Genomic DNA, 26,015 nt, shown 5'->3' on the forward strand with positions numbered 1-26,015 from the left:
CAGCATTAATCATCATCAATAATATTTATATAGTGCTTTATAATTTGAAAAGTATTTTTGCATGCATAATTTCCTCTCTTGGGACTTGGTTCTGTCTCCTTCCAGAAGACTAATTCTGGCAGGTGGAAATATTTTCTATTTGAAATATTTAATTTATTATTGCACAATAAATTTTAAACTACAATTGAGATAAGTGTAAAAAGGAGAAGTTTATAGTGCTATGAATTAGGATAACAGGTGCCTGAATTAGTTGTTTGCATATGAATGTATTTATATGTGTGTTTGTGTGTGTGTTGTGCAAATCCGATAAGGTAGGCTTGCTGAAGTATACTACATTGAAATAGACACTGAAAAATATATAGGAGGGCTAGAGGAAACACTTATGTGCAATGACTCTGAAGTGGGAAGGAGCATGGTATTTTTAAGAATCTGAAAGAACGCTAATGTACCTGGAATGGAATAGCGAGGGAAAGAGTGGCAGAAGAGAAGGCTAATGAGGTGGGGAGGGGCTAGGGCGCCACCACAAACATTTATTTATACAGAAAGTATGGCATATTATATTTTATATTATATGTATATTTTTCTCCTTTGACCTCTGAAATCCTCTCAGTTGTGACTTAGTTATAACCTAATCCTTTAAATAACTGATTAATTAGTTTATTTTCACAATTAAAATATTTAATATTATAGATTTAAGTAATCACTCTATGTTTATTACTGCTTGTTACTAATTATTTTGTGTTTTAAAATATTTGAAAATACCAGATTGGGATAACATTGAATTAAGATAATTTTCCACTCTTGAGCCTTCCCATTAACATACATTTATTCATTTATTTAGGTCTACATTTATATCACTCAATAAAGTTTTATAATTTTCATCACAAATGTATTGCATAATTTTATTGGATTTATTCCTAGATAACCTTATATCTTTGCTTCTAAAGTAAATGGAATTTTTCCTACTAGATTTTCTAATAATTTTTACTATAGAACAGGAATGGTAAGCTGTCTTTTGTTGCTGACCTAGTAGTCTTTTGTCTTTTGTCAGCATCCCTAAAGCTGTCAGGATAAATGCTGCCACCTTTCACAGTTCTTGACAGTTTTGGCAATGAAGGATGCTGAAAGAGACATGGCTTTTTGAAGGAAGAAGTTTGGAGGACTTATAGCTGATTAATGGGATCATTAATGGGATTTGAGAGAAGTCCATTGGTATCGGTAGCAAATTTGTTAATCAAATTGTGTAGTCAGCAAGGCAATAAATGTTCCTCCACTTTATTGCCTATTAATGAGGAGGAATCGGTATGGTACTTGCAGGGTGAGAACCAGGAAGTAGTTTTAAAGACAGCTGCCTGAATGATTGGTACTAACTCTCCTTTAGGCAGGGGAATTTCCTTGACAATCTGGCAGTCAGTCTTAGGGAAGAAACAAACTCAAGGGGAAACCATAGATGAAGCATTGACTAATATTGGGCTCTCACTGCTCCAGATTGGGTTTTCAATGCTAATATAAGTGACCTGGTGAAGAATGAAAAACTCAACCAAGGAATTTTAGATAAATTCTTGTGGTCAGCCTGTAGCCCTGGAAGAGTCCTTTAGCCCTTACGTTGAAACTAGGCAAGAACTTAAAAATTTTTATCTTGGCAGTAGGACAGCAGATATCTCTAATCTGAGGTTATGGTGTTGCTGTTCCAGTCTGACTGATGGATTCTAGACACACCATTGTGACCCTGGAAACTAATCTGTTATGTATTCAGCCTTCTGAACCATTTGCAGTCAGACAATCATGCTCTTTTTATCCCTAGAGCCACTCAACAATTGGCTGATAGTCAAGGTATCCTACGGATCTTCCACATTCCTTACTATCCACAGGCGTCTGGTATTGTTAAGTGTTGGAGGAGCTCTTCAAAAATCAAAATAAAAAGATTTGTGACTCTGCCTTCCTCATTTCCTGCTGGTCCGCTTGTTACGAAAGCAGCTTGGTCACTGAGTGTGGCTTTCCCCAGAAAGGGATCATCTCCTCTCAGCCACTTTATGGATAATGATTAGGACAAAAGAGTTTATATAGCTTATTTTGAATATCCAGGATTCCACCATGACCATTTTTGGGTATGATGCATCATTCTTTCTCCTTATTGCATCCTCAGGCCAGCCAAAAAGGGGCCTCAGGAATTCATACTTAATTCTGGCTTAGGCACCTGGATACTCCTATTGGTTGACATGGTCTTAAATCATAAGTATAATAACCACTTGTTTGAGTCCACTGCTTGCCAAGTCTCCCTACAGTGGTCCAAATCAACTAAAGTGGGGGACATAATGGGTCTCTGCAAATTTTATAAAAATGTCCTCTTCTCCCTTGCTTCTGACCCTTCCCAACAAAAGGTCTGGGTGTGAGTAGGAAATGATTAGAAAAAAGCTGAAGTAATAGCTACTGGAATGGGGCACACTCAACGGTATAGAGATGGGAGTGAAATTACTGATCTTTCAGCACTTGCCCTGGTGTCTTCCTCATAAAGAAAAACACCTGGATGTGGCTCTCCCAAACTGTGGCAAGCAGTTCTATTCATAATCACCCCAAACTGGAAATAACCTAAATATCCTTCAACCAGAGAATGGATAAGTAAACTGTGATACATTGCTACAGTGGACTATTACCTAGCAGTGAAAAGAATGAACTACCGATACACTCAATGACACAGATAAATCTCAAAATCTCAAAAGCGTTGTGTAAGTGAAGAAAGACAGTCTCAAAAGGTTATATGCTGTAAGTTTCCATTTATATGACATTCTGGAAAAAGCAAGACTATAGCAGTGGAGACCAGATTGGTGACTGCCAGAGATTAGAGGAGGGACTCAGGTGTGACTACAAAGAAGCATCACTAGGCGGTTCTTTGATGAGTTATATTCAGCATCATTTTGGTATAAGTGAATTTCATCATAGTCTGCTCTTCTAAATAGTACCATAAAATATAGCATATATATGATGAGAGAAAATGTGTATATGTGTGTGTGAGAAATAGAAATAGTTTCCATAATGTGTGTTATAAATAATCCAAAATAATCACCACATTTGATTTGATTTTTGATAATGTATATACATTAAATGTTTACATTTTACATATTTATGCTTACAAATTATTCTAGACTTAATGTAATGCTAAATTTAGTTATAATTTCCCGAGCCTACTCTGGGAGAGTGTTGCGGGCAGGTGGGGGGAGGAGCTGTGAGTTTAGAGTGGTGATGAAATGGATGACTGGGACATTTTAAGCTTGAAGTCGTGGTAATGCATGTTCATGGCTCTGATTTTCCATAGATACCCCATCACAGCGGGTACAGTTTATTCTTGGAACTGAGGATGATGATGAGGAACACATTCCTCATGACCTTTTCACAGAACTGGATGAGATTTGCTGGCGTGAAGGTGAGGATGCCGAGTGGCGAGAAACAGCCAGGTGAGGATTTTTGTTGAAGGGTGAAGGTATACTAAAGAATTTTCATGCTATTAGCAAAAGAGATTTCTAATGCCATGATTTTGCAAGCATCCACGAGTGCTGCTGATTTCTGAAATTGCTCATCTGGCCTGGGCATATCCTATAATAGGATATGGGTCAGAATGAAATCTGAAGGCAGTAATTATAGTAAACAGTGATGCAGAGCCAGCAACAGCTGCAGTCTTAGAGATAAACAGTAGCATAATTTGTGTGTCATCAGGAAAACAATAGAAATCTAAAAGTAATTTATTTCTGTCTTTTCAGCAGCTGGCTTGTGCCCAAACTAGTGATATTATATGATAATTTGAGTGTGGGGCTTTTTTAAAGAAAGGGCAAACATCATGATAAGAGGCTTTGGAGATAGTCCTGGATTTCATGTACTATTTGGTGAAGATAAAAATATTTTGTAATGTGTTTCTAGGATATATGTACATTTAAACATAGAGGTTTTTCAAAATAACTTTTTAAAAATTACTTTTTCTGTCATTTGTAATTTTTCTGTATTGCCATATAATTGATGAATTGCTATAAAAGAGTAATAAGCTAAATTTTGCATTTGCTTTTCATTTATTCCTTCTTGCTCATTTGCTCATTTATTTAACAAACATTTATGGAATATACATTATGTGCCAGGTGCAACAGAAATAGAACAATAACATCAACAAAATCTTAGATCTTGCCTTTAACAATCTCATGGTCTGATGTGGGATTTAGACAAGCAAACAAAGTTGTAAATACTGTATAATGAATGCTGGGATACAGGTGTGCACAGGGTTTTCATTTACCCGCCACTTCCCAAAGTTTAATGTGACTACAAATCACCTGGGATCTTGTTGAAATGTGAATTCAGTAGGCTTCAGGCATGGAGCCTCAGATCCTGCATTTCTAATAAGCTTCCAGGTGATGTCACACCGATGTGTTTGGTTTGAGGACCACATTTTGAGTAGCAAGGATCTAAACCACAAGGGTAAGGAACAGGGGATCAAGATAGCTTTCCTGGAGGAGGTGATTCCCGAGCTGACCCTTGAAGGGTGAGTTGGAGTTAGCTAGGAAGAAAAGCAGAAAGGCAGGATTCTAGGAAGAGGGAGCAGGATGTGCCTGAACACCTCCACTGACACAGGTTTGACTGTTTTGTTAGGCTATTCCTTCCACGGCCACACAGCTCTAATTGTTAGAAATTCTTTCTGTCGGTCGAACAGATTTATCAGTGGCTCTCAGGTTGCAATAGCCTTCCGAACGCCACAGTACTCCACCAGGTCATATTAAACTTGTGGCAGCATTTAATCACTGCCTTAATTCTACTCCGAGTTAGTGTGGAATTAAATGTCAATCATGTAATATTATGAATAATATTGGTTTAGTTAATTCCTGTTTGATTTATTTTGAGTCGTCGTCATAGCTCTCTTTTATTTAAAAAATACTTAGTAAACAGAAGAAAATCAAAATTGCTATCACCTAGTTCATCTCTGTTAACATTAAAAAAAACTGTCAATATCTAAAATTCAAAAAGTATAGAAAGATAGAAAAGCAAAAGTATTCTTCTACTCTTGTTCACAGTACCTGTCTTCAAAGGTAATCACTGTTAATAGTTTCCTGTGTATCTTTTCATAAAAATTTTAATGCCTAGATCTGCATGTAAATGTACACCCTTTTAAAAATTTATACAATGGGGTTTTACATAGTGTTCATGCCTTACTTTTTTCACTTAATAATATGTTTGGACTATTTCCCAATTATCTGATATCTTTTTAATGACTGATATCTTTTTAATGACTGCATTGCATTTAATTATATGGATGAACTTTTGTTTATTTAGCCAGTTTTGATAGAGATTTAGGTTGTTCTTTTTTTTTTTTTTTGCTATAAACCATTGCTACAGTGATCATTTACACATAGGTTTTGGCATTATTTTGTAGGTATTTATGTAGAGTGAATTTCTTTTTTTTTTAAAGATTTTATTTTTTCCTTTTTCTCCCCAAAGCCCCCCGGTACATAGTTGTATATATTCTTCATTGTGGGTCCTTCTAGTTGTGGCATGTGGGATGCTGCCTTAGCATGGTTTGATGAGCAGTGCCATGTCTGCGCCCAGGATTTGAACCAACGACACACTGGGCCGCCTGCAGCGGAGCACAGGAACTTAACCACTCAGCCACAGGGCCACCCCCTGTAGGGTGAATTTCTAACAGTGAAACTTATGTACCGAGAGCAGACTTTTTTCCTTTGATAGATGTTGCAAAATTGCCTTCATAAAATGTTTGGGTAATTTACACTTCCATCAACAGTGTATGAGAGTGATTGTTTCCCCCAAACCCTTGCCACACTAAATCATCAAACTTTTAAAATTTTTTGCCAATTTTATGAATGAAAAATAAGTTGCATTGTTTGAATTGACATTTCCTTATTTATTAGTAAGACAACATCTTTTCATATGTTTTAATTTCATTCTTGTGAGAAAACTGCTCATTTTCTTTACCTGTTTCATGGCAAATTGTTCATTATTTTCTCTATTTGCCTTTTTTTTTTTTTTTGGAAGATTGGCCCTGAGCTAACATCTGTGCCAATCTTCCTCTATTTAGTATGTGGGATGCCACCACAGCATGGCTTGATGAGCTGAGTGTAGGTCCACACCCAGGATCTGAACCTGCAAACTCCAGGCCACCGAAGCAGAGCATGCAAACAACCGCTACGCCACCAGACCAGCCCCATGCAATATTTCAAATATAGCACTAAATTTGAAATAGTTTTCATATAACCTGGTAAATTTTAAGATTAAGAATCTTCTACCTTATTTGTTTCTTCCAACTGCATCAAAAACTAAGTACTTTGGAGTTTCTTAAATACATAATACATGTACTCATCTTCTTTATTTGATGACAGAAAAACAATATATGATCATATTCTCCACAAATTAGTGATATAACTTTTGCTCTTTCATGATTAAAGAGTTGTTGATGAGAATTTAAAGTGAAAACTACCCTGTTTAAAGCTAGCAGCATCAATCTTCAACTGGTTATGAGAAATGGGTGTTTTTGGATGACTTGAAGGAAGGAGATGTAGTAGTTATGATGACTAGACTACTCTGGCTACTTAGAGTTTCTTTAATCTATTGCTGAGAAATACTTTTTGGAAGCATGTCCTTTTTCTTTTTTGCTGAGGAACAGTTATGTTCCTGTATCTGTTGCCAATTTTCCTCCTTTTTCCTTTGTTTGAGGAAGATTAGCCCTGAGCTAACGTCTGTGCCAATCTTCCTCCACTTTATATGTGGGTTACAACAACAGCATGGCTGATGACTGGTGTAGGTCCACGTCCGGGATCCTAACCTGTGAACCTGGGCTGCTGAAGTGCCGAACTGAACTACTATGCCATGGGCTGGCCCCTCAAAGCATTTCTTTTGTATTTCTTTACTCTCATCCTACATAATAGAGCTGAGAAGTAAGATTGGAATATGTGTTTTGGTACGAGTAACTCCCTTATTCTTAAAATTTTTGGTGATTTTTCACCTTCCAGATCAAATAGTGATCTCTTCCTTTTAATGGGTAACTTCCTTGTAACTTGCCCATTTCCATAAAGCCAGGAGGTGCCAGAGCAATACTAGAGTCACAGTGAAGCAGGTAGGATTTTATCATGCTCTAACGGATTAACTTGAACAACATTTTTATCCAAAACCATCAAAATGTACTACTGTTTATTTATAAAGAATGAAAGAGATGATCCAGTTATTTATTAGCATTCTTCAATATTATTCGATAAAGCCCGTGTTCTTAGCCATGCTTCTGGAACCTTATGCATGGTGCAGCTGCTTGAGGTTCCTGGAGACATCTGATGAGCAATCAAAATAGTAACAGACATTGAAGAGGAGGGTAGATGAATTTTGGCTGAGATACAATACGTCAGGGAAGAACAGAACATATTTAATGAAGACTTGTAAATGTAGGGGCTTTTAAAGTGGCAGGAGTAATTTTGTTCTGGTTGCCCTCGTTCACCTAAAAAGGCTAATTTTAGTTAATTCATGACTCCATTTGATTTTTCAAATGAAATTTAATTCTAATAAGTTATTAGCATGACCATTCGAAGTACTTCCTTTTTTTGATTGCTATTCCAGGGGGGATTAAGAATTTTCTACCCTAATAGTAGAAATAAAAAGGATATTTTATCAGCACACTGCACCTGTCACATATCACATCTTGAATAATTCATGCCCACTGTTGCTGCCAAGTAAAACTTGAGCAAAGTTTTAGATTTTGAAGCTAAATTTTTGAATCATAATTATTTAATAAATGTTTGTGAAAACCAGCTGTTCACTTTTAAAAACCCTAAAAGAAGCCATATGACAAGGGCTAATGAAATCAACACAATTACAATGTCCTGCTTATAAATAGCTTAGAACGTTATTAATAGAAAAGTGTGCAAAGATACCACAGCTGTGCAATTGTGGAGACAATGTGCTTGACTCGCTGTGGTTGCCCTTTAAAAGTGCTTCCCACAAAGGAGCTCAGAAGAGGCCAAGCAGCGGGTAGCAGTTAGGCCTCTGATACTTACATGGTAGTGTGGAAAAGGATTATTCCATCAGAACAATTTCATTGATGCTGTGAAGGCATTTGATATTCAAAATTAGTAAAAGTTCAAGTCACCGGTATTTTTCAGCGCAATGTGAGATGTGAAGATAATATGGATTGAGAACAGCTAACATCAGTAAACTCTAGGTTTGGATATATTTAATTTCCCCTTAAAATAGGCACTTTATGATTACATATGTTATTCTCTAGCCCTCATGTTCCCCCTCCACCCTCCATATCCCCAACTCTACCCAAAAGAGAATGTTTTCATTTGAGAATTGATGACTTCTCCCAAGGCTATAATTTTGGATAATATAGTAACTCCATTGCTTCCTATTTGGATAGAATTAGACAATAAAATTCTTAGAAAAGCTAAACTGAATTAGTGGGAATAGGATAAACAGAAAGAGTTAAATTCTATGGGAAATATCTATTTCTAATTTGCAGAAGAATTTTATTTTGTAGATTTTTAATGTGAGTGTTGTAGAGGAGATTATCATCAACTTAATCCTGAAAGAATTCATGAAACACCTATATTATGTTGTTGTTTTTTAGTAGAAAGAGATTCCAATGTATTAATCATGGATGAAAACGGATCTAGACAGATGGAAGGAAATGAAAATAATCTGTTCACAGTTTAAATCCATCCCTTCCCCATAGAAAATGACATGCAAGTTGACCTACAATTTTGATTTTTTTCTTTGTCCATCACTTCTCATTCATGCCTGTGAGACTCTTGTTTGCTTTGGTTTGCTGTTCAAACAAATGTCAGCTGATTTTATTGGGAAACTGGAATAAATTACAGCACTTTAGGACATTAACTGTAATTAGGCATTTTGCAACTAACAGTATATTCAGTGACTACAAATCTTGAAGCGGGATTTGGTGTGTTCCCAGACCTGTTAATTTCTATCTCTGAAGTATGACGTGGAATGAAAAAACAGAAAACGGAGATATACTTATGTATTTATATATATTATTTTTAATGTAGTATTTAAAAAATATTCATTTAAATATCTCAAAGCTTTTGGCATCATTCTGGAGCTGGCACAAAGCTCTGAATCTTGAAATGTTTAGTAACTTAATATTCGTAATTATAGGTTCCCTTTTATGGAAAGTATCTTCTGCTTTCTCCTCTAATGCTCATAAAACCTGTGGTTGTATCAAACCATCCATGCATATAGATTATATTTGGTCATCTTAACTACCAAACTACTTGGAACACCTAGATACTTCATTCTTTTTTTCTAGAAGACTAAGCTCCCAATTTGAAGTAACTTGTTCCAAAAGAAGGTATATACCTTTTGGATTTGTTTTTAAAATGTCTTTTCAGATTGACGTACAGATCAATGGAACAGAATAGGGAACTGAGAAAGACCAACACAAGTACAGCTACTGAGTTTTGACAAAGGGCAAAAGCTACTACATGAAGGAAGAACTGTGTTTTCAACAAATAGTACTGGAACAATGAGACATCTATGATAAAAAAATTAACCTTAATCTAAACCTCACAGTATACACAAAAGTTAATTGAAAATAAATCATAAATCTAAATGTAAAAGATACAGCTATGAAAATTTTAGAGGAAATATAGTAGAAAATCTTCAGGACTTATGGCTACATAATGAGTTTTTAGACATGATACAAAAGCACAATCCTTGAAATAAAATGTTCATAAGTTGGACTTTGCCTGAATTAAAAATTTTTGTGCTGTGAAAGATCCTGTTAAGAGGATGAAAAGAGAACCTACAGACAGGGAGAAAATATTTTCAAACCATATATTTGACAAAAATATTATGGCTGGAATATATAAAGAACTCTCAAAGTTCAACAGTATGAAAACAAACAGATCAGTTAGAAAAATGGGCAAATACTCAAACAGAATTTTCACTAAAGAGGAGCTACATATGGCAAATAAACACATAAAAAGATATTCAACATCATTAGTCATTAAGGAAATTCAAATTAAAAGCTCTATGAGATATCACTGCACACCTAGAAGAATAGCTAAAATGAAAAGGTAGTCATAATAGCAAATGCTGGTGAGGATGTGGAGACAATGGATCTCTCATCCATCGCTGGAAGGAATGTAAAATGATAGAGCTACTCTAGAAAACAGTTGACAGTTTCTTGCAAAACTAAATATACATTTACTATATGACCCAGCAATCACAGTCTTGGGCATTTATCCCAGAGAAATGAAAACTTATGTTCACACAAAAACCTCTACATGAATGTTTATAGCAGCTTTGTTTGTAGTAGCAAAAACTGCAAACAACCCAAATATCTTTCAGTGGGTGGATGATTAAACAAAGTCTGGTACATCCATACAATGGAATACAACTCAGCAATAAAAAGTAACAAACTACTGATATATACATCAACTTGAATGGATCTCAAGGGCATTATGCTTAGTGAAAAATCTCAGAAGGTTGCAAACTATATGATTCCATTTATAGAACATCCTCAAAATGAAAAAAACTACAGTGATGAAGAACAGGTTAGTGATTGCCAGGGGACAGAAACAGTGTGAGGACTGAGCATGTAAAGGTGTAGCATGAGGGAGTTCCTTTGTGGTGATGGAACAGTTTTGCGTCTTGATTGTGGTGTGGTTACTGAATCTGTACATGGGATAAAAATGTGTAGAACTACACACACACACACACACCCCACATCTTCTCAGGTTCTTAAAATTTGAATTTTTACTTTCAAATCAGCCGAGATAAAATGACGTAGATGCTTTGTTACTTATTTAATCATCTTCACTGTTAGCTGGAAGAAAAATTTAATTATAAATTTCCTTATAAGAAAGGGTTTAATCATCTTATGTAGATCCAGAAACCCATGAGTATTTTAAAATAAATTTATTATTAGTGTTATTGCAGCTTACCAACAATATTATTGTATGGGTTAGTTTATAGATTTATACTTAATTAAGAAAATATAATTTTTTGTAACACATAAACACTCTTCTCAGGATTTCTTACCTGAGGAAAATTTTTAAATACTCCATTTTGAAGCAATTTCACATATAGGGATGACAGAAAGTACTATAGCTCCAGAAATATTAAGTGAGGACATTTTCCAATTAAGAGAAATCTACCGTCGATCAAACATTATTATAACCCTTTGTAACCCTGAGTCTTCTTTACTACCCAATAGACTGGAAACTAGATTTAAAATCTAACCAAGGTTCTTCAGTCAACGTAATACCAGCATGAGTGTGGCTGTATGACTCCCTTCTTTTGACCTTTTTGTCTGAAAACCACATCATATGTGAGTAGTATATAAGGTGATAGAAGATTCAATAAAAGTTATATCCATTATCTTGGTGCCATGTCTGTGGATAATGTAAAAACAGAAGAAGAGAACAGAGAACATTTTTCAACTTGAGATTTGTTCCAGACAAGGATGAAAATCAAATGTTAAATCAGTTGTTGCTACTATAGGCATTAGCATAAGACATTCAAACTGAAAAAGTCCATAAATTCAACTGAAGTAATTGTATTATGGTGGAAAATGGGCACAGACTCTGGAGAAAAACAAGAACAACTTGGAATTGAATCTGGTTTGACAAAGTCACTGCTTGGTGATCTTGGTCAAGGTTTTAATGTGTTGAATTTGTCTCATCAGTTCACAGATGAGAAGATTGTGGCCTGGAGAAATTAAAAGACTTTGCCCTGGTCACATGACGATTTAGCTATAGAGTAGGGACAAAACCTAGATTTCTTTCTATTCCCAGCTAGTCCAAGACACTTCCCACAATACTATCCTATCTCAAAATGTCCAGCAAAAAATTCATCCTTTGAGATATTCACGTTCATAATGTGACCATGACCTCACTCTCCTACCCGGCAAGAAATACTAATTTATTATATTTGTTAAAATCATATTCACTGTAATCATTAATTCTAATTAGGATTTTGATGCTGGTATGAATAGCTAAAGTTGTGATCTGTATCAGTTGGGATAGGCTAAATTATGTTAGAAAAAATATCTTACGATCTCAATAACCTAAAATCACAAATGCTTATTTGTGGCTCGTGATACATGTCCATCATGGAGGCTTTGCATATCTGTTCATTGTAGTTACTGAAAGACCCCCGCTGGTAGAGCAGCCTCCATCTTGAACATTGCTGATGGCCACATCAGGGAAAAGAGAGCTCTGGAGAGTCTTATCCTGGCAATTAAATACGTCAGCCTGGAAATGATACACATAATTTCTCCTCACAATTCATTGTTCAGAACTAGTCAACAGTCACATGACCTTACCCACTTAAAAGAGCTAGGCAGTGATATCTTACTTTTTACTAGGAAAAGAGGGAGAACTAGTTAGAGTTGATGAATGATACTAATGACCATCACTGATTTATGAAGTATTATGGCCCTGTTAAGGGCTGAACAACTTTAAGAATCACTAATATGAAAAACTCCCAACTGTGTAGACAAAATAGTCTATAAAATTGCCAGCACTGAAGCAATACTGTCAGTGATTTGGGGCTTAAATGTAAGTTTTTTCAACCTTCAAGTGTTCTGTAAGTTTATGATAGGCGTAGTGAACTATCTGAGAACTCTCGGCAGGCACAGCTCTTCTTCCCTACTGGTTTCCTTTTCACTTCCTGACAGCTTTTTGCTCCCTAAACACTGAGGACAGATCCACAGCTTTCTTTATTCTTCTTGGAACTCTAAACATTAATCATTCTGACTAGTCCTTTTGTTTAGTTATTTTTGGCTGATCCGCTGATTCCTTAAGTAGTTACTGCAACGTATTTTTCCTCTGGTGGAGTTGGATCATTTGACTATGTAAAATACTAATATAATATCACATAGAGAATTTGAGTAATACTGCATGGAGAGGGGAAGTTAGGGCAAAAATGACTAAGGAGAGGAGGAATGAGGAAAATGGTAGCGAATGAAAGGAGGGAAGGTGGTTTACCCTAGGATTCATTAGAAATGGTGGAATTAAACTGGTCATCTATTAAGACTAGAGAGCAAGTCCCTCAAAGAATAAGAGCTTTAGTGTTTGTGCCAGAGCAGCAAAATCACTGGTTTCCCTTTATTCCTTTATCGTACTTGGAAACACTGTGAGTTATTGCTATTCATTTCACTCTAAGAATGTAGTGGTCTCCCATTTGGCGCTGTCATCTCAGGGTTCTCCTATTCTCCATCCCTGGCAGGAAGGCCCAGGGAATAGGGGCTGAACCAAGTTCTCATAGATTTAGTCCATAGGAAGTGATTAAAATCACTAGATTTCATTCAAACAGGCCTAATAAGTATTTTTTCTATAAAACAGGCCCCAAATTATACTAGCCTCCCTAAAAATCAAATGGAAAAATTATCAAGAGACTCAAATGTTAAATTTTAAGAACTCCTACTAAAGAAAAATGAGTATTCATTCATTTTCTTTTGCATCTTTTTCAATTACCATTATCTTTCCATGAAGTAGACTCTCTTTATTAGTTCTACAGCAGATTCACTGTGACCACTGATTAAACAATTATTTTTTATTTTTTTGAGGAAGATTAAGCTCTGAACTAACTGCTGCCAATCCTCCTCTTTTCACTGAGGAAGACTGGCCCTGAGCTAACATCCGTGCCCATCTTCCTCTACTTTATATGAGGGACACCTACCACAGCATGGCGCGCCAAGCTGTGCCATGTCCGCACCCAGGCTCCGAACCGGCGAACCCCGGGCTGCCGAAGCAGAACGTGTGCACTTAACACTGCACCACCAGGCCGGCCCCTAAACATTTATTTTAAAGTATTGTTTCAGAGCTAGGCAAACTAATATAAATAATACATGAATTTTTCTTTGTTTTCAATATATCTTTCAATGACACCAAAAAATGCTTGTTAAGTGGAATTAAAATGAAAGAAACCAAATGACTTGGGCTAGCTTTTATTTACTCCCCAAACCAAGAAGCAATGTATCTTTCTATTTATACTTTTTATTATTGGGATAAAGGATCATTCATCTACAATATAATATTCAACGTGCCAATAATATTTATTTTTGTAGGTGGTTGAAGTTTGAAGAAGATGTGGAAGACGGAGGAGAAAGGTGGAGCAAGCCTTATGTGGCTACTCTTTCACTGCACAGCTTGTTTGAGTTGAGAAGCTGTATTCTGAATGGAACTGTGTTACTGGACATGCACGCCAACACTTTAGAAGAAATTGCAGGTATATCTTTTTTTCCCCTTAGTCTATTTCACTCGAATGGGTACAGCTGATTTTTGTTATTCCCTTTTCCTTATAATTCTATACATTTGCAACTTTTGAAAAACTCTCATGGTCAGCTTATGAAGCCAAAGAATAATTTTCTCCTACTCCCTAATTTAAGGTAAAAGAAGTTGAATCTCAGAGAAATGTGGTCTAAATTGTCAGTGGCCAGTCTAGAACAAGAATCTAGAGATCCTGACTCCTATTTAGCATGTCTTATTTTTCACTGTCATATTTAATTAGATTGTCACCATTAGAAAACTGAAGGAAAGAACTCATAAAGCTAGAGACTGATTATTTCAATATGCAAATACATGAAGTAACCAAATGAAAAAATTTCAATAAATAGGAGAAATGTTAGTTTAGAATGACTATTTTTTTTTGAACTGAATTAAAACTCTTGAATTACAGAGGACACCAAGTGATGCAGTTGAGATTAATTTGTAATTTAATACTATGACTAGTCCTGGGATGAATGATTTGTATTAGAAGTCTGTTGTGGCTATATAACACAGGCAGCTATATTTAGGAAGCATCTTACTGTTACTCTAGAAACAGAGGCAAAGAATTCCTTTATCTTTTGATCTGGAAGACAAACACATTTTAGTAAAAACAAAATAATACAAAAAACACAGAAATGAATTTTGAGAGAGTATAAATGAAATGGTTAATGGAGGTTTTAAAAATAAAAACAAAGCAAGGACTCAGGAAGTTTTTAGAAATTTCTAGGTTGGAAAAAAAAATAATAAAAGCAGTTCCATGTAGAATTTATTTGTGAAGTAGAAAGACTTAAGGGAGACTTCAATGTCTTAATTATATTATAGAGATGGAACAAAACCAAACAAACCCAAACTCTGTGTGTGTTTTTTGATCACATAAGTGAGAGACAATTGTATTAGGAAAATAACACACCTAATTTAATCTTCAGAATAGCCTCATGAAGTGTCATTCCCATTTTTCAATGAGAAAATAGAAACTGAAACTTTCATGGCCTTTAAACCCTGTGTTCCTTCTGTTAACTACAACTACTCTGTGAAGACAGAGACGGCTTGAAGTGGCTGTTGCTCAAATTTTAATGGCAGTTTTATTACTTTAAATATCATGTATTTGACAATTATATTTGGTCATTGGTACTGCTAGAAATGCATACACTGCAATACGTGTGAAAATAAAAGTAAGTATGGAAAGATATCTTAGCTCACAGCATTAACAAAGAGGAAAAAACGAGAAAGATAAGCCTTCTCCTTCTAAGTTTCATACAACACCTGTGAAGAGGTTATTCTTTAAAACGCATAGCTAGAGCCTAAAAGACCATATAAAGTTAAATACAGTATACTTTTCAGAAGAACACAGGGTATAGTAACAAGTCAGTCTAAATCAAGACTTAAAGAAAAGGGTAAACTTAGAAATTATCAAACTTCCTGAGAATGCTGGAATAGTAGCTATCCAACTCAATTTCTCAGCTTTACGTTATGGGATCTTGCTGATACCCAATAAACATTTTTATATTTTAATTAGGAATCCAATGGCTGGGCTTTTCATAGTACTTGCAGTTTAGGAAGCTCTTTTTAGTAATTCTACACTATCTTTTTGATACTCGAAACAAACTTGGGTCTTAGTATTATTATTGTTATCCTTACTTCATAAATAAAGAAACTGAGATTCAGAAGTTTAAAGGTCTTGCCCAAAATAAGCAGTTTATTTCTGCTACTTATGTCAGTGCTGGCATTACCTTTGAAAATGGATTAATCCAAATTAGTTTGGGTTTGGCTATATATAATGAAGTTGTCAAAGTCCTCAACCTGGCAAAATCAGCCTCATAAAATACCCTTCATAGTTTCACCAGGCTTTAAATTTTTCAAAGCATGTAATTTCTAATGCTTTCTTTAGGAATTTATTCCTACCTGGAAATCGCCTATTAATTTGACTAAAACTCTGTTGTTCATTTTATCGCCTTAGCTCTGTATTATTGTTTAAATTTATGCCTCCTTTTCCTAACCCTGTTCCCTTCCCCAAGCTCAATTCTGTAGAATACGTGAAGATTGTTAGCTGTGTTAAATCTAGCTTTTTAAAGCAAATTACATTTTCTAAGTCTATCCTTATGAATGAAATTAGTTTGATGAAAGTCTTGGTACCCTAGATAGCTTTTTAGTATTCTTTGTGCTCTTCTAATTAGTCTGTATCTTTCTGTCTCCAAAGTAGCCCAATTTGAATGTCTCATTTTCAGTGTAGAGTGCTCTGGAAAATGACATTCAGAAGATGTCAGTAGTTTAGAGCTAATACCACATAGGAAAATATGATTACGAATACTTGTGTTAATCATTATTACCTCAGATTCCTTTTCAATTATTAATGAAAAGAGATTCTCCCTCCTAGAGTAATTTTAATTTGACATTTAATCCAAAGGTATTTATTTCTACCTTTAATAAAATCTCATTAAAACATTTTCTCCCTATAGCTTGTAATTATTTTCTTGTTGTTTACTTACTACTGTTTTCATTTTGTGACAATTGAACTGTATTACTAACTGTGTAATAAATAAGTATGCTTTACGTTTGTAAGATTTCTAACTTTGTGAAGTATTTTCACATGCAATGTTATATTTTATTATCACAGCAACCTTATGAAGTAGGAAGGAGGCTATTTCCCCCATTTTATAAACAGATAAACAGAAAGTAGTGTCTCACAGGTGACACTTGCAGAGAGGGGAATAATTTCTTTTGATTAACCTATAATCATAATCATAAGTTTTGTTATATTCTATTTCATGATAATTTGTGACCATAGTGATTAGCAATAAGTCCTGGAACTTTTTCTTCACCTTTTTTTATTGTATTTTTCTATGTGTTAGGCAGTTACTAACACATTAGTCACTAGTTTTAATTTTCCAAAAGCTAGATATAACAGTTCATCTTAAAGGCTCTAAACCCTAGTACTTTGTGAATGCGCAGACTCTGCAGCATTAATGTTTTCTAGACATTTCCTAGTAGAGGAATATGACGCAGATGTTGTTTTAGAATGATTGAGGATTTTTATATCAATGTTCTGATATATTTTTAATAGACTCTCAGATAATTCTTTAAAGAGATTTTTGTAGACTCAGCAGGAGAAAATCCCATTTGTATCTGGCAGGTCTGTCAAGAATTTCTGGTATAATTAAAATAGGATTTTCTTTTGGATAAAGTTAATTTAAAAATGTCTGTTTCCCAATGTTTCAGGGAACTCAGAATGAATTTGAACTTCTTCTTCAAAATATTACTTAACCTTTTCAAATCCAAAATTCTCCAGATATATTTTCTTACCACAATTATTCTGATATGGAGATTAATTGTATTAAAAGTGCTTCTTAATTTATATTCATATAAATTACAGGCAATTTTACGGTCTATGTTAATCTCTTTGAAATTCAGCACTGTAAAGATTAACAATGGAAATATTCTCTCTGCAGTGTGGATTCTTTAACCTAATTCTCTCAATGACAGTAAGAAATTAAAACCAAACCAAAGTTAATACCATGGACAGATTGTCAATCATAGCTCTCAGCTCATTAAAACAACTTTCATTTATTTAAAATCTTTCATTGAAGGAAAAACTCATAGTTTGTTTCGCTGAATGTAATCTGCAGACTTGGGAGTAAGGGAATAGCCGTATATTTTTTAAGATGCCTATATTATTCCATTCTTGGTCTGGAAAGTAAGTATTCTATGGTAGTGTGCATTTTTAGTACACACACTCCTGTTAGTGCTGTCAACCACACTGTAGAATTTAGACCCCTCCTATTCCTCACTCCTCCCCGGCATCTTTTAAAGTTAAGGCAATGGGTTTTTAAGATAAAGCATTTATACGATAATCTTTAAAGAGGCAGAGATTTATGTAGAATCTGCAAAATCTCGTGGTCTCTAGAAGCTTTCATTCAGTAGTCAAGATGGATTGATCATGATAAAATAATTGAATATTAGGATGAAAAATAATTTTTCATTTTCTGAGGCCTTTTTACACAAATGCTACTAGTTTTTCTAGAACCTGCGCAGTGCTAGGAGAGGGTGACCTATTTATCTTTTTCTTCCTGCTTCTCTTATCGTTCAGATCCTGGCATTGTGCTTTGGCAGGCTAGCCTGTATTATTTAGGTATCACAGCCTGCTGAGATTGTAGGACTTGACTGTAGGCCCAAAGCCATTGTGGTCCATTATCCTTTCCTACTTTTCAAGGTTCATACTAGTCTATATTATAGTGGTGAAGAGAACAATGTAAGTGATTAGTGAATCAGACTCCCTTTGGTACCTAAGTCTCACCTCAGTATAAGTTATATTCTTAGGCAAGATGATTAACTTTTCTAGTTCATTAAGGTATTATTTGATGCAGCTATACCTCAGAGGAGTTTACTGTGTATTTCTGTGTGACTAATGAGCGGATGAGTGGGGTTTTTTCTATTTATTTTCTCTTATATAACTGTTTCAAATAAAGACCTTATTTCTGAAAAACTGTGAAGCTGGTGACTTATGGGTTTTGGTAGTGCTCAAGCCTGAAAAGAGTGCTTTGATAGGAATTAAAAACTATGTGCATGGTTTATTGTATGATTCATTTTGATTCTGATTAGAATACTGCACTGAAGGTACATATCATGGCTTACAAATGAAATTGTCTTTCATTTGGTATCCTTTTGGTGTTTTAATAACCTACTTTATAACTCCTACTGTAAAGCATGTAATGCATATTTAAATGTACATTTTTCCACCTTAGCAAGGCTTCAGTGTAAAGTCATGTATGTTGACAATTTATCATTTCCTTTGTTTCAGATTAATCCAGGGGTTTTATAACTACTGTTCTCCAAAGAACTGAGATATAGATTGAAATATTCTACACTATTGTACATTTTTGGAATTGGAAGAGACTTTGGAGATAATTATAGTGGACATTGTGGCTGACTCCCAAACATGCGTTCTATCTCTTTCTATTGTAAACAACAAAGTGATAGAGCAAAGATTGACAAATTATACTCTGTGTGCAAATATAGCACACTCCCTGATTTTGTCAGATTTATGAATTAAGAATGGTAATTACATTGTACATGACTGAAAATAGTAAAAAGAAGATTAATATTTTGTGACATGAAAAATATGTGAAATTCAAATTTCGATGTTCATAAAAAAGTTTTATTAAAACACAACCACATCATTTGTGTACATGTTGTCCCTGGCTACTTTCATCCTATAAAGGCAGAGTTGAGTAGTTGTGGTTTACCCCGTTGAGTATGATGTAGGCCCACAAAGCCTAAAATATATATCATCTGGCCCATTACAAAAAAAGTTTGTCTGCCTCTGGTTTAGAGAAGTGCCTCCAAACCAGAAGTGACCTTACGTGAAGGGCAGTTCTTGATTAATCTAAGCCAATCACATAGGTCTCATGTCCCTTGTGAGTGATTGGCTCAGCATAGATGGGGCTATGTCAGTTGAACTTAAGAGAATTTTCCTGGAAAGGGGAAAAATAACTTTTAAGAGAAAATCACAAAAAGGCAAAGAATCTATGGATATGAACAGAGATATGTATTTCCTTGTTGCTGCTGGGAGCCACCTTATGACCATAAGAAAAATCAACCTGATGGGGAAGCTGACAGAATCACAGAGAAATAGAATTAAATCCAACCTTACCTTGATCTTTCTGTTATGTGAGCCAATGAAATTCATCATTTCAGATAGTTTAATTTGGGTTTTCTGTTATTAATAAACCCAACTTTGCTTCCACTTGATATACTATTATAAAATATAGATAAATGTATTAAAACCACCATAAAATTCAAACCAGGAACCCATAATGTACTTAATGAAAATCGCAAAGAAAATCTCGTACTGGGATATATTTACTGAAGGCCTTAATATTCTAATCAGTGCGTTAGGTGCCTATGTCCTTAGTCCTGTCAACAATATATGAGATAGATATTATCTCCATCTCACAAATAAGAACCCTGAGCTTATTCGGCTTTACAAGGCCACACAGCTAGAATGTGGTACAGCGACCCAAGTCTGTTTCCCTAGTGCATTTCCCTTTCACACTGAAGGAAAACATTGTTTGTAAGGGAGAATTCTGCTAATTTTCAAATCTTCAGTGTACTCAGCAGGGTAGTGGAAGGCAATTCATTGTGATCTACTTGCTTTGCATAAGGAGTTAGTGCCTCAAAAAATCAAAAAGAGTTACTATTTGATGATCTGAAAGGAGATTAACTACACTGAGGTTCGTTGAGTGATCTTTGTATTACTAAGAAACTCAAAATGCCTTTATTCATCTACTTATTTTATAGGCGTTTCTGACACTATATATGGTAAATATCATTCTACTTAATTATAGCCTTCTGAAATCTCACCTTTTATTCTTTGTTTTATGGTTATAGAAGACCTTTTTAATATAAATACTTTTTTTTTAAAGATTGGCAGCTGAGCTAACAACTGTTGCCAATCTTTTTTTTTCCTGCTTTTTCTCCCCAAATCCCCCCAGTACATAGTTGCATATTTTAGTTTTGGGTCCTTCTAGTTGTGGCGTATGGGGCACTGCCTCAGCATGGCCTGATGAACAGTGCCATGTCTGCACCCAGGATCCGAACCAGTGAAACCCTGGGGCGCCGAAGCAGTGTGCGCGAACTTAAACACTCGGTCACAGGAGCCAGCCCCTGTAAAACATTTTTAAGGAAAGTTTGAGAGGACTGACTTTATATCATTGTGAAAGAGTTGTGTTTAGTCTCTAAATGCAACTGACTACATAGCTGCCTAAGCCCCCTTGCATCAGATTTTTACAGATAGACATTTGTTCACTTAAAGAGGAAACATGGAAATTATTCTTTACTAGAAAAAGGGAGAAAAACCATATTGAAATAAAATATGAAACCACTCTCCAATTTTAAACATACTAATTATATTGGTATTACCTCTGCTAGATTCCTTCCCATCAGTGTGAATAATGGAGAACATAAAGCGCTTGGTTCTCAGTATAACTATGTCCATTTGAAAAATAATAATCCATAAGATCATTGTATATTTAAAATTGAATCATTTATAAAGAAAATTTTCTCAAGTCTTTTTCGTGCAACAGTTCTACAAAGAAAGATAAACTTTCGTCTGTAAGATCACACTTAGAGGTTTTTAAAGGAATTCATTCCTATCTTAAGATGAGTAATATTACCTAGGGTATGAGTATTTGAACCTAGTGGTTCAGTGCTGGCACACCACAGGAAAGCTGTGCTAATCTTCCTGCCTTCCCTTTTCAGATATGGTCCTTGACCAACAAGTGAGCTCAGGTCAGCTCAATGAGGACATACGCCACAGGGTCCATGAGGCACTGATGAAACAGCATCACCACCAAAATCAAAAAAAACTCACCAATAGAATTCCCATTGTTCGTTCCTTTGCTGATATTGGCAAGAAACAATCAGAACCAAATTCCATGGATAAAAATGGTAAATGTTTCTTTATTGTACTCTTTCTGTTTATTATGTGTCTGAAATATCAAAGTGCTTCTAAATCCTTTAAAACATATTTTATTTGAAAATGGTCTATTGAAATTTAGATTGTTTTGGTAGAATTGTTTCTTTTCATTTACATACAGAGCCTTGTTATCAAGCATCAAACTGCAGAAATTTTAACAAAGAATTTAAATTTCTTGAAAAGCTCATGAAAGAATGCAAGGAAAACTTTTATATAATAATAAGTTATAGACTCAAATGCAGCAAACATAAACTGAGCATCAGTTGCACCCCAAACAAGGTCCTAGTCTTTGTCGCATAGCTTGAGAATGTAATGCCATGCTTTTGATTTATGAACTTTTGGTTAAAATAAATATTGATTACCGTTTCGTGTCTGTGGAAAAAAAGATACTGGTTTCATGTAGCTCATAGTCAACAAATTTCATTAGAGATTACGATTGAAAAGGCAAGCTAGTGCATTGCTTGTGGCTCTACATATATTAAGCCTAATTTCCAGTTCATGGGCTCATTACTGTTTGCAGTGCCGCACCTTCAACATCCATGGAGCCACCACACTTACCGTCTTCACACACCAATATAGAGGACACCAACTGTTGTTCTCTAGCAATCATGACTTACTCCTTATGGTTTATGCTTCAGACTGTTTTATTCTTCCTATTTTGTTCTCTGGTTGCAGCCATTTGACCATTATTTACACTAAGGAAGTTGCTTAGGAATCTCTTGTTATCATCCATCCTTTCCATTAGTCTTGTGAAGTAAAATGAAGTTATCATGAGGGTGATATGAATTTTTTAAACTTCCATCAGCTATACAAGTTCCCAGTTTTAAAAGATAAGAAATAATGAAAAGTAATTTCAAATGCTTGACTAGAAAGACTCTTATTTCCACAAATGGGCTAAAGCATGTATATTGGGATGTCCTATGTGATTTCAACCCTATTTTCAAAAGCTTCAGATATGCCTTAAATACAAATGCATTTAAATAAATTTTCTCCAGACTTTCCTTTATATGGGATTTTTACCAGTTTTCATACTCCTGAATCAAATATACAAAAACAAATAGAAGAAATGCATTAATAAATCAATGAAGATGCTTAGATATGCTATTGTCTCAGAACATAGAACCAGTTCTTAATGGCAAAATGATTTTTGAAATACTCATTTCATTTTTAAAGACCTTTCAATGACTGAATGTAAGTCATTGTTATATGGAAGAGTCTGTAGTTGTGCATATATTGAGTTCAATAAAAGTATTACGAGCACTTTATGGTACATAGCAACTTGTATTTGTAAATTCTACTGAACATTTTGAGAATTTGTAACTTGCTTTGAATCATATCATATATTTAAAATATATTCATATTCTAAATCACAGTTTGCTTTAAAATGTTATACATGAAAATGACAAAATGAAGCTTTTATTTTCTGAGACTTATAAATGTAATACTTTTATTATGCTTACAATACTAGTATTTATTTGGTATTGATTATATTAAGAAAATAGACTCGGATATTTACTAATTTTGACTATGGGCTTCTGTCTATATGATTCAAAGCCCTTATTAAAATATTCCCTTGAACTAACTTTCTATAAATACAAGCACATTTAAAAAAGGCAAACTTCTACCTTTATTTCATTACTTTTACAGGAAATCAGACAATAAAATATATGGCTGTAAGAAGGATATGTGTTTATTCAAAGATGCAAGGATCTTGGGTTGTGAACTAGCCATAATTTATATCTCAAATTTCGTTGAGGATAATGTTTATTATAGAATAATTTTATTACCTTTTGTTTTTGGAAGGAGGAGGGTACTGAATTTACTGGATGGATCATTTATTATAATATCTTGTAGACCTAGACACACTATTCATTACTGCTTTAAACTTCTGTTAAACATAAGAAGAAATGATAGAGTTATAGCCTTGAATCACAAGTCCACGTATACATACATATAGATACAAAGTTTTCTGAGAGCCTGCTTTCTGTCTTATTCAGGCAACTACTTAGTTTTTCAGAAAACTAAGATGTGAGTAGTTCTGAAGTGATTCTGTCACCATCTGTACAATCAGCCTTTATCTGAACACATACAAATCCTTTGGAGGCATACATTAGAGTAATAAAAACTTGGAAACATTTCTAATAAGATTCATATATCCAATTAAGTATTATTGTCGAGTATGCTGTCAGAAGCGGTTTTCTATGCCTAGGCTATAACACCTCCTTGTGACTCTGTTTTGCCTCCTCACACACTTTGCATAATTATGTGTGTCGAGAATTCTGAAAATATGTATAGACTTCACCAATTTAGAAATAAATCTCCTATCCAGAAGGAAAAAAAGTGTGAAAGACCTTTATTACTAAGGTTCTCAATCTACTTATGATCTCAAAAAACTGACAAACTCTAGATAAACAAACAAATCAAAATTCATAGCCATGAATATAGATTCGACATTCTGTTTCAAAATATGCAATAGAGATTTAATTTTTTTGTGCAGTAGTACAGAGAGATGCAAAAGGATTTCAAGACATCCAAAAGGGTAAAAATAGTATTCTTCTTATTAAAAAAAAAATCTCTTCAGTAAAGTATTCCATGTAAAAAGATTGACATTTTTCTTTTAAGATTATAGAATAGGAACTAGAGTGAGGATTTTCTAGAAACTTGAAAACAGAAAACATTTTCCTTCCTAAGCATAGGGATAGAAATAAGCCCCTTCTTGTTTAAAATACTTTCTTTTAGAGGCAAAACAGTTGAAATTCCTTCAAAAACAAACTGATGCTTACATAAAGTATTCAAAAAAGTCATAAGTCATATAGAATAAGATTTCTACTCCCTTAATTGACTTCATTGAGCATGCTGCCTTGGTAGTAGTCCCAAGGGTTAAACGTTCAGACACTTCAATCTGAATTTCCAGTGTGGATCTTCCCCCGTTTATAGGTTAGGTTTACAAGATAGTGATTTCCTTGCTCTTCTCTTCCCCAAGTCTGCGCTATTTTGTTTATAACTTTTTAGTGATTTGTGATAATTTGTCAATCTCACCTCCAAAGACACTATCTTTACTTTTTTGTATAATTTTTTTCTTGCTGTTCTGCACATTCTCTTAAGGGCTAAGATGCAGGATGCTATGGATTCACCATGCATTTTTAATGCCACCATGCTGTGTTTAACTTTCACTTTTCATTAAGCATCAAAACTGTGAGAATTAAATGTCTGATTCTGATGTTTCAATAAAAAGTGACAGTTACATTTGGCAAAACAACAGTAAAAAATAATAGAAAGAATAATATCTTCTTTAACATTAGAACCCTGAAAAGGATATGGCAGAAGGTACTCAAAATAAATATATCAAGAATATTTAAATAATTGCTTGAAACTAGAAGGACTTTCTAAAAATAAAAATAAGACTTCTGTGTTAAGTGATCTAGAAAGCAAAATTTATTAGTATTTATATTCATCCTTTAGGTTATACATTCAATTACATTTTGAGACATTTGGATTGCAAATCTACTTTAAAGTATTGTTACCCTGTTATAACCTTTATATTTAAAAAAATAATTTAGAATTCTTAGTCTCCTTGTGTCTAGGGTGTCTTCATTCCACTCTGTACTTTGCTATTAATTCTAACTCCATTCCTTTTCCTTCACATATCTTTCCTCCCTCCTATTCTGAATACTGTCCAGTTGTACCTTTTATTTAGGATTTCAAAAGGAGTCCCAGAGCAGAAGTCTCTGGCTTACTTTCAAAACCACAGGTTATTGGAGAACATTTAGATTTGGAAGGATGAGATATTAGTTGGTTCTTTAGGCCTGCATAGATTCCAGCCCTTAAAATAATGTACACATATGTGTTGTGAATGATTTTTATTTATGGCTTTTGGAAATCAGTTTTATTGCTGTATAATCACCTCCTTTATAAATACTGTACTTTTTATTTTCAGATGTATAATGTTTTTATGTGTGTTTAGATATTTATATGCTTTCTTATTTTTTAAATACTGTGGTCTCATAAATAAGATGCCAAGAGTTTAAGAATTATCCCTTGTGATGTTCAACCTTTGAAGAAAAAAAAGCTAGAATAATAATTCTTGGAATTACTTGAGAGAAAACATATTAAAATATTCATAGATGACAGAATTAAACATTGTATAATAAAGGTATTTTCTGTTGTTCCAAAAAATCAAGATGACGTTGTTGACACAACTGATGGGTCTGTTCAGAGGCTGTATTTTTAGTACTGAGTTTTGGAATGTCAAGACTAGATCTTAACAGCAAAAATAT

At 34.4% G+C, this 26,015-nt stretch overlaps 1 protein-coding gene across 17 annotated transcripts in view; it reads left to right on the plus strand.

Moving 5' to 3' along the window:
• SLC4A10 (solute carrier family 4 member 10) overlaps positions 1–26,015 on the plus strand; it is a 275,630-nt gene that overhangs the window by 139,105 nt on the left and 110,510 nt on the right. For all 17 annotated transcript variants that reach the window (XM_070241888.1, XM_070241885.1, XM_070241894.1 and 14 more), the window contains 3 exons: positions 3,314–3,452; positions 14,066–14,226; positions 21,522–21,710. In XM_070241888.1, the coding sequence (XP_070097989.1) occupies positions 3,314–3,452; positions 14,066–14,226; positions 21,522–21,710 (489 nt within the window). The remainder of the gene's footprint in view (positions 1–3,313; positions 3,453–14,065; positions 14,227–21,521; positions 21,711–26,015) is intronic.

Source organism: Equus caballus, chromosome 18 (genome assembly GCF_041296265.1).
Source record: "Equus caballus isolate H_3958 breed thoroughbred chromosome 18, TB-T2T, whole genome shotgun sequence".
NCBI classification, from domain to species: Eukaryota; Metazoa; Chordata; class Mammalia; order Perissodactyla; family Equidae; genus Equus; species Equus caballus.